The sequence below is a fragment of the Tubulanus polymorphus genome, chromosome 1, assembly GCF_964204645.1.
Source record: "Tubulanus polymorphus chromosome 1, tnTubPoly1.2, whole genome shotgun sequence".
Lineage (NCBI taxonomy): Eukaryota > Metazoa > Nemertea > Palaeonemertea > Tubulaniformes > Tubulanidae > Tubulanus > Tubulanus polymorphus.
Window position 1 is genome coordinate 17,492,940 of NC_134025.1, and position 10,005 is coordinate 17,502,944.

The following is a 10,005-nucleotide window of genomic DNA, read 5'->3' on the forward strand; positions in this document are numbered from 1 at the left end:
CAAAATCAGGCTGGGAACTAATTATGATTACAATCTGTTGAGAATGTTACAAACTGTCGAAATGTTACCATAAAAAGGACAAAATATACAAACGAGAGAACAGGCACAGTCTTAAACTAGTTAAAAACAAAAATTATACAAGTGTTAACGATTATGATAAGCGAGTTCACACGGGATCTCGGTGGCAACCAGGTCCACGCGCATTATAGCCATCTGGCTTTGATAAACTGTTGTAACGGTTACAACAACAATAATAACATTTATCTGCAAACTCAAATTCTTCTTTATCCTCTTCGCTCATTATAATTTCTATATTTGTATCTAATAGTTTGATTGATGAATCGTTTTAATAGTATTTGTTATTGGTGGTTCTTCTGAAAAATCGTTTCCATTAGAATTTAATTTCTTTCTTTTATAATATATTTCTTTTGTATCTTGATCATTTAATTCTTTATTTAGTGATTCAAAATCTCCATGTATCAAAAATGGTACTTTATTCTTGTAATCATATTTTTGGAATTCTAATATCTTATCCTTTTCATTTGGTAAAATCGTTTTACAATAATCATGATTATCACATAATTGTTTATGATTTAATAACGCACTTTCATTACTGAATTTAGTTATACATTTTCTACAAAGATATATTTTACGAGTATAATCATTTTCTGATTCAAAAAATTAATCAATACATTTTATCCACATATAATGATTCTCATAATATAATATATCTATAACATCATTTGAATCATAATCTTTTGATAGGTATAAAGGTTCTAATGTATAATTTCTAATATCATAACCTTTTGTTTTTGGTAATTTGATAAAATCAAGTACATTTATCTTTAAATTATTATCTCTTTCTATTTTTGGGATATTTTTAATTCTAACAGGATAATTATCTATCTTATAATTATTTTCAAATGGTGTATAATGTGTTAGTCTATAGGTATGTTGATTATAATCTTCAACCGGGTGTAAGCAACTTATAATTGTCCATAGAAAACATTTATCATCTTCATTTTGTACATTTATAACAGCATTAGTTCTAAATGGTAGTTTAATATAACTTGATTCATTTATATTATCATCTTCATAATATGATAAATTATTTCCATCAATTGGTTTTGATTTAGTTAATTTATTATATTTTGTATTGTACACAAAGTCAAAAATATTATTTCACCAAATATTAAACCAGATCCTTCAAAGTATTTCTCTTCTATCTAATTTTTTTTCATTATAACATTTATTTAATTTATCATTTATATGTTGTTTTGAAATAATATGTTGTGAATGAGAATGTATATATATATATATATATATATATATATATATATATATATATATATATATATATATATATATATATATATATATATATATATATATATATATATATATATATATATATATATATATATATATATATATATATATATATATATATATATATATATATATATGGTTTTCATAAATTTAACTTTAACTGATATACTAATTTTAGGATATTCTACGTCTGTAATTATTTTTGTAATATTTTTCATATTTTCCAAATGTTTTTTATTTTCATCTAATGTTTTACCTCTATGAAATTTAAACTCGATAGCAGCTGGTCCAATATCACTTTTAAATGCTTCGGTTATTTCAATATCTTTTTTATTATCTAATGAATTAATATAATTTCTAACACCTTCCATGTATGGTCTTTTATTATTTAATTTATTTTTTATTCTTTTAATCGTGCTTTGTTTCTTATTAATATCTTTATCAAAATAATCTTCACCTAAAATATCATTATCAATATTTCTAATATGACTTTTAGATTTTAAATGTTCTTTATAATACCTTTTATCACTGAATGATTGATTACATGTATCACATTTATATATTTCTTTTTCATTCTTTAATTCTTCTAATTTAGTTTCTAATATATCATCTCTATACTCTAACTTTAATTTATTCTCTAAGTGAGATTTAGTTTTATTATATCTTGCTTTTTGATTTTACATGTTGGACAGTAGTACTTCTTATTTGCTTCCATTTTAATATGAAATTTTTTATTAAAATTGATTTTATATTATTCAAAATCTATATCATAGTGCCCTTTTTCATTCTTACCTTTGTATATGAAATAGAAATCACCTGAACATATTTCTTCAATATCTTCACTAGATAATCTATGAAATCTATCTGGTAAATATGTTCTGAATTTATATTTATTTCCTTTTAATCCTTCATATTCTAAGTGGATAACTAATTTATCTCCATATTTATTAGTAACTTTTTCAATATTAGTAATCAAATATTTCTCATGAATTGTTAATTCATTTAATTTTTCAAATTTATAATCTACAGATTTTACATTTGTAGTATCTTTAATTCTATTTAAGAATTCACTGTGTATTTGTTTACTCTCCATTTTAATAACATATTTTTTATCAAAATTGATTTTAGAAGTTATTCATTTATATATGTTATTCATTTATATGTTATTCATATATATATATATATATATATATATATATATATATATATATATATATATATATATATATATATATATATATATATATATATATGGAATTATTCGAGTAATTGGGAATGTGTTGGTTCAGGTCAAAGGTTGAGTCGAGTGAGTAGAAAAATAAATTCGAGCGTGCAAGAATTTATTTTTCTACTAACACATTCCCAATTACTCATTTTTTCTTGGCTACAACAATTGGATACAGTTACAGGGCTCAAGTAAAAAATATGGAAAAGTAGTCCAATGGCCTTTTTACCTGACGTATCAATACGGACAATGCTGACCGAAGATCTGCCAATCTTAACATTCCCGGACATACCGACAATCCGACACTCCCGACATACTGGCAATCCGACATACCGGCACTCCCGACATACAGGCAATCCGGAATATCGGCTTACCGGCACTCCGACATACAAGCAATCCCTACAGGGGCGTTCAGTTCCTAGTATTGTCCTGTACAGAGGTTGCTGGGTTCGTGGGGTGTTTGGTTCCTACTATCCACTGCACAGAGGTACTGGGATCGTGAAGCGTTCGGTTCCCAATATTCCCCTGCACAGAGGTGCCGGGATTGTGGGGCGTTCGGTTCCTAATAATGCCTTGTAGAGGTGCTGGGATCGGTATGTCGGGATTGTCGGATTGCCGGTATGTCGGGATTGTCGGATTGCCGGTATGTCAGGAGTGTCGGAATGTCGGGATTACCGATGTTATAATCAAATACAGAACTACGAACCGAATCACTTATTCATTTTATCTTAAGCTTTCCAATGAGGCACTATATTACCATACTTCATACTCGATCCAGTTACAGTTTAAAAAATATACGTCATTTTTAGGAAGGCGCCTCAAAAATGTGTAATTTTGTGTCATTGACTGTAACTTTTTCATGTTTCGAGATATGATGTAAAACTTTTCATTGAAGATACAGTTTTTTTATATCGTAAAACTATCTCCATAGAAACGCGCACGGTCACCTGTTAAGTTAAGCGCAAAGCGAGTGGTTGGCTGTCGATTTTCAGCATAAGCGGGTTAAGCTATTTTTATGGCAATTTTTAAAATTCTAAAGATTTTTTAGATTAAAATCAGATACTTTGCATTGGGATTGGACCTAGTCCAGAAGAAAATGTCAAGAAACTTGTCTTATCTCACCTAGAATGTTAAATCGTCGAACGCTAAACATGGGACCGAGCGCGGCAGTGTTGATCAGAGAATAGAGGATAACCGTTACTAGGTGACACGACTTTAACACAAAGATGCAGTCTTTCAATAAAAACAAGCGGTCGTTGTGAACTTCAAACATCGTTGCTAATCTGATTACGCTGGGGAGACACCAAGTACCCCCAATTCAACATGGAAACAATCAAACGATGATTCTAATCTAAAAAAAAATATTTAAAATCTAAATTGCCATAAAAATAGCGCAATACGCGTATGCAGAAAATCGACGGTCAACCACTCGCGCGTGCTTTGCGCATGAATCTATCTTCAATGAAAAATTCTACATTGTATCTCAAAACATGAAAAAGTTACAATCAAAAACACAAAATTACCAATTTTCTTGAGGCGCCTTCCTAAAAGTGACGTAAAATGAAATTAACACCATCAGAAAATAGAAATTGTCACCTTTCTAACGATACATGACTTGAGGCAATCGGGGATTGACTACAATGATTCGCGCAAAAGGTTTTAGTTTAAAAGATGTTAACATCTGTGCAACCTCTGGGACCGCCTCAAAATGGCGCTTGGTAACTGGAAACCTCCTATTATTTCCTTATTTTAATTCCTTCAATTTTCTCATTAATGAAATGTCATCTAGTCTCATTCATATTTAACAAGCAGTCTCCATATTCAACTTATTATATTTCTTAAATTTTCCAGGACGAAAACTTTCCAAACGTAGTTAGGGAGAATATAACAAAGCCTTTTTTACTTTGATATTATTGTATGATAAGTCTTATTATCTTATCTTAACCATAACTATCTGCTCATTTGTTTGTTAAGTAATCCGTTAATCCGTGCTCAGAAAGAGTCACACGTCTCTCTCAGTCTGTTTGTTCTTTTTGTAACCAATATTGTACATAACATGTAAGATTCAGAAGAATCATCACTTGAGTCACTCAGATTTATTCATTCAATCTAAAACTTTCGGGAAGTCAGCCATGGAGTCAGTATCAAAATCAGACACGTACCAAGTGTATCTGGAATAAATATTATCGTCAACTGAAAAATCATAGTCTTAGCCATCTATATCGAATGAGCTAGTTCCCGAACTATCGGGTCGACTCGTAAGCAGAAATAAGCGTTGCTAAATTTGCAGAGTTTCGTGTATGAAATAGACATTAACCAAATAGAATTAGAAACATTGAGAATCAAGATTATACGATAGACAACAAGGAACATAATTTAGTATCCTCAACATGCTTCCTTGGAATACATTTTGACGAGTTTCTTGATTTGAAATTACACTTAGTAATAAAATCTGCACCAAAATAGCTAGTCAAATTTATCTACTTAACTCTGTTAAACATTAAGTACCTACATATTGTTTAAGACAATTTTATTTCAGTTATATCCATTGCCAGTTTACGTACTCACTGATCTCATGGGGTCCTCTTATCTTAAACAAAACCTGTATAGAAACCTGTCCAGATTAGAAAATTACGGAGAAAAGCCGTTCGAATTACTTCTAAATCGGTATACAATAGCCCCACAGATCCAATCTTTCCAATTTAAAAATTCTAAAATTCCAAGACATGATCCAATTAGAAATACTTAAACACGCATATCAACAATGAACTACCAACACCGATCATAGACTTATTTCAAAACAATTCTGTATATCATCAATACAATACTCGTCAGCACAATCATCGCCGAATTGATCACCATAAGAAAAGCACATATAATAAAAGTTTCCTCAACTTAATTCTAATAATGTGGTAAAATTCCAAAAACAACCTTAAATTAAAAAGAAAAAAACAAAACACAAAATTCCTTGAAACAGTCATTCAGCAGTAATAAACTCTTAAAATACTGAATTTCAAACAATTATTTGTCTGAAGCATGTTTACTGTACATTATGTGTGAATCTGTGAATGTTTGCATCCTTGTGAAGAATGGGTGTATGTATTGTGGGTGCCCAAACAAATAAGCATTTGCTTCACTGGGTTCCTTCATTTGATATTGGCACACATTTTTTTACTTGTATTTACATTTTATATGTATATCATATTATAAATTGTCTCAATTTCTTTGAAAAATAAAGATCATTATTATTATTATTATTATAAGTGCATTGTATCGTAGGGAAATTAATTATACAAGTATAACATGGCGGATCATCGAAGTGTGAAAAATATCGTTTATGAATTATAAGACATGTCTCCATTCAAATTCCTGTGCTTCATTGAACAGAAATACCGTGTAAATACGCCAGCGCTTAAACCAGACTAGAGGACCAACGGTCCTGTGCTCTCGAGGCAAAGTGTTTTTAAATAATATCAATGAAAACATATTACATTGATCATTCTTACTCTTTTAATTATGCAGATCTGTTCGCTTCACAACTGCCCTTGACACTACGGTGGAACTGGGCGCCTCAAGACAGTGGTAGGCAGGAACAAATACGTCAGATCGATTTGTTATGGCCGGTTATAGTACAAAAAGATCGACAAACCAATGTATATCACTTTCAAAGTCTTTTTAGTAATATTGTGACCGATAATAACTTAAATGAAAATCTATGATAAAGTTAACTTCATTCAAAAAACTTATTTCACTGTATGAAAAACGCGCGTATTCATAACGCGCGCATCAATATGAGCCTATGCAACTATGTCACTGTAGTGTGTACAGTGTGAGATGCTAGTTATCTGCTACGCAATACGTCTGCAGTAAATGAATAAACACACGCCACACTGTCATACAACTCGGTGATAATTTCGGTCTGCCTGTAAAAATTAGGACTTTCAATGACATTGTCTGCCAACCTTTCGAAGTTAAAGACTCCCACTGATTTTCCCAGCAAAAAACAAGGAATTTAAGACTGCTACGGTACCGACCCTTGGTGCAAGGTGCCCGTTCACACCCGAGTGATGTAGTCATCCGCATAGTAATTCACCTCGTAAAATAAATCTATCCGAATAAATTATTAATAAAATATTATTCAAAAATCTTTTCAATATCAACTTCTATCACCATTCAACCCAATATAATCGGAAATAATCTTGAATACAAATTGCCGGATCTATTTTTGCAGCGAATTTAACCTCATTTATCGGATCTTTCGATAATTCAATGACTGTAAAAATGGTGTGCTTTGGTTCGCGGTAAACATACACAATACGATACCGACACGCTCGTAATAGCTCTCTCGTTCCTCGAGAGCTAAAAATGCGCAGTAATGCACACGGTCTGTTTGGTACGGAAACGCATCGGGGCATTTGCAAATTATAGTGTATTTGAGATTGATGGGTTAATACAATTGAGATTAATGAGTAAATACAATGTTATATACGGCTTTGCGCCCTATCGGTGGTAATTGATGATGTAATTTAAGATGGCTGTCAGCCGCTGTTCTGATGAATAAAAGGTGACCCGTTCAGAAGAAGTCGTTGGCGTTTGTGCTTGTGCTTGAGTTGAGATACCACATAAATGTTACCAAAGAAACTCGCAGCTATCGACCTTTTGAAACAAAATGTCAACATTGCGACTAAAACGTTATTATTTTGATTTTAAGGGTGGGAAGTCGCTGACTTTGGTGACCTTCAATTCCATTTCGACAGTTTCTGCAAGAAAGACGAGAAGAGTTTTGCAAAAAATGTTGATAAAGTCGCTTCCGCGTGCCATAAGGTAATTATGTTGGATGTCACGTGCGTAATGTTTAAGTTAAAAGTGAGGTCATACAAAATATTTCCTTTACCGAAAGGGAAACTGCAGCAAATTTGCCTTTTATTTTCAAGTTGGTTGCTGTTCATACCAGGTCGGATTTCCCATTTATCTTAATGAGCTCAGTTACCAGTAGTTTCTATGCGACTACTTATTGTTAGCACCTAGAATGGCAGGTATCATAATGCAACCTTTAAGGAAAATCTGAGCACATGTTACCCTGATTTCATAGCAAATATCGGAACCCAAGAACCAAATGGCATTTACTAAACACACTAGTGTTCACTTATCATGGACAAAATTACGTGTCACTTTTGTCGTTATTCGCGAGAAGGCTAGGATCAACCAGGCTCGCTAGAAGTTAATTAGTCTTCCGCGTTCGATTTCTTCTACATCTCAATTAAAACTGAATGAATCTTTCTCAAATAATCAATTATCAATGAAATCTATATCGATATCTGAGTCGAAAAATGAATCTATTATATATTTGGTATGATATTTGGGTGTCTAAAAATTCAGTTCAAAGTTCATTGAAAATGAACCAATTTTTACAACGTAAGACCGATTGCTCGTAACGCCATCTGGCGGGGTAGCAGATTCCCAATTTTTTCTGCTTTCGAGAAAAGTATTCGTAAATTTTTCAAACGCATATGAATACACAGGTCCCCATCAATGAACCAGTTCCAAGTTCCATCTAGTTCTGTCAGATGTTCTGGAAGAACCTACAGACAACTCGCGTGAAACTGGGTGCAGGGTCGTATATTTTTAATCATGAGATGATTACTTAATATTCTGGTTGTCAATTTGTGGAAACTGGTTTTTTGACGATATCTTATGCCCTTCCTCATTTTTGTGTGCAAAATTAAATATCAGGTCTCGAAGCAAGTTGAAGCCTCCGTCAATGCATATGACCATACGATCGTTCTTGGTGGTGATCATTCTGGAACAATCGGCAGTATCCATGGACACGCACAGGCAAATTCGGATATTTGCGTCCTTTGGATAGATGCACATGGTAGGAATTCTGTCGTTCCTTATAGATGGATAATTGAGTTGCGTAGAGGTGGTGTTTCAATTTAACTCATTCGCACTTTTTATATCTTAGCCGATTTGAACACGCCACATACTTCATTTTCCGGCAACATGCACGGAATGCCGTTAGCCTTTTTACTTCACGAGATGGAACCTTACTTATCTAAACAATCAAACCCGATTGATTGGTGCAAGCCTTGGTAAGTTAAACAGGAATCGATTTATTTCATGAAACTTGCGCTATGCAGCACCTTTAACGAATAATAATAATAATTATAATTATATTCATAACTCTTAGCCTGTTCTTACAGCCTTAGCGTCAAGAATCTGGCATATATAGGTCTTCGAGATGTCGACCCTGCTGAACGATACTTTCTCGATCATTTGGGGATATGTGCATTCACAATGGAAGAGATTGATATATACGGTTTGGGACCAATCGTGAAGCAAGCGTTAGATGTAATAAATCCGAAGTAAGCTACTAACTTAGTGCGTAACCATATTTCTACTTACCGTACGTTTATTTGCATTAGGACTGAATGAATAATTTCATAATTTCTCTTCTTCGAGCAATGAGCGACGCATCCACGTGAGTTTTGACATTGATGCGCTTGATCCAGTGACCGTTGCACCGAGTACTGGAACACCGGGTATGTGGATGATCGGATGGCCCATTTTTAACTCGTGTAACCCTTGTATTATATGACATCTTTCATCAGTTCCAGGAGGTTTAACGATGCGAGACGGTTACTTCATAATGGAAACAGTGGCAAAGACAGGTAGACTTGCGGTTATGGATTTAATGGAGGTGAATCCTAATATTGGAACCCAACAAGACGTTCAGCGTACAGTTTGGGCAGCGAATGAAATGATTCTTACGGGAATGGGAAAACGGCGGTCTGGTACACTTCCAGTACACTTCAAACCACCAGCTAGACTCGACTAATTCTAAAACGCACAATGTTGTTCCCTTTTCTTTTGTTCATTCTTAGATCTGATGGTGCCGTGGTAAATTGCCACCATCTTGGTATTATGGTGCTGTGTTTAAATTGCCACCATACTTTTTCAGTTTTATGGTGCTGTGTTAAATTGCCACCATGGCGCATTTTATATCTCATATATCAACAGTTTTGCATTTTAGCGTTTGTTTTATATGGTGCTGGGTAAAATCTTTGCCTAAGTTTCGGAGCCTTTTTGCTTCAAAAAGCAACATTTTACTCCGAGGCTGCATCGTTAGTACGTTATTTTACTTATTTGAAATACAACTACAACCGAATCGACAATAGATTAAATTCAATAGCAAATATTATGAATGTTATTTTTCCTACATGTGGTCAACATGGTAGATCTAGATATGTGATGTGTCATATATGCTGTGATCTAAGCCGCGTTCACACGACAACTAGTTATACCGGTCTAAATGGGTCCGTACCTGGTCCGGACCAAATGTGAGCGTTCACACGGCGTTTTGACACGCGTTGATAGAATCACCTGTTACCGGGTCCACAAGATGTCGCCATCTACTAAACAATAAACTGGGCCTGTATGAAGTCTAATTT

The 10,005-nt window shown here is 33.2% G+C and overlaps 1 protein-coding gene across 1 annotated transcript in view; it reads left to right on the forward strand.

Moving 5' to 3' along the window:
- Positions 1 to 9,722, forward strand: part of LOC141913226 (arginase-1-like) — a 35,332-nt gene extending 25,610 nt beyond the window's left edge. Inside the window, exons 4-10 of the mRNA XM_074804699.1 lie at positions 6,077 to 6,136; positions 7,266 to 7,378; positions 8,288 to 8,429; positions 8,520 to 8,646; positions 8,758 to 8,919; positions 9,017 to 9,096; positions 9,166 to 9,722. Coding sequence (XP_074660800.1) covers positions 6,077 to 6,136; positions 7,266 to 7,378; positions 8,288 to 8,429; positions 8,520 to 8,646; positions 8,758 to 8,919; positions 9,017 to 9,096; positions 9,166 to 9,392 — 911 coding nt within the window. The 3' untranslated portion in view covers positions 9,393 to 9,722. The remainder of the gene's footprint in view (positions 1 to 6,076; positions 6,137 to 7,265; positions 7,379 to 8,287; positions 8,430 to 8,519; positions 8,647 to 8,757; positions 8,920 to 9,016; positions 9,097 to 9,165) is intronic.
- The last annotated feature ends 283 nt before the right edge of the window (positions 9,723 to 10,005 follow it).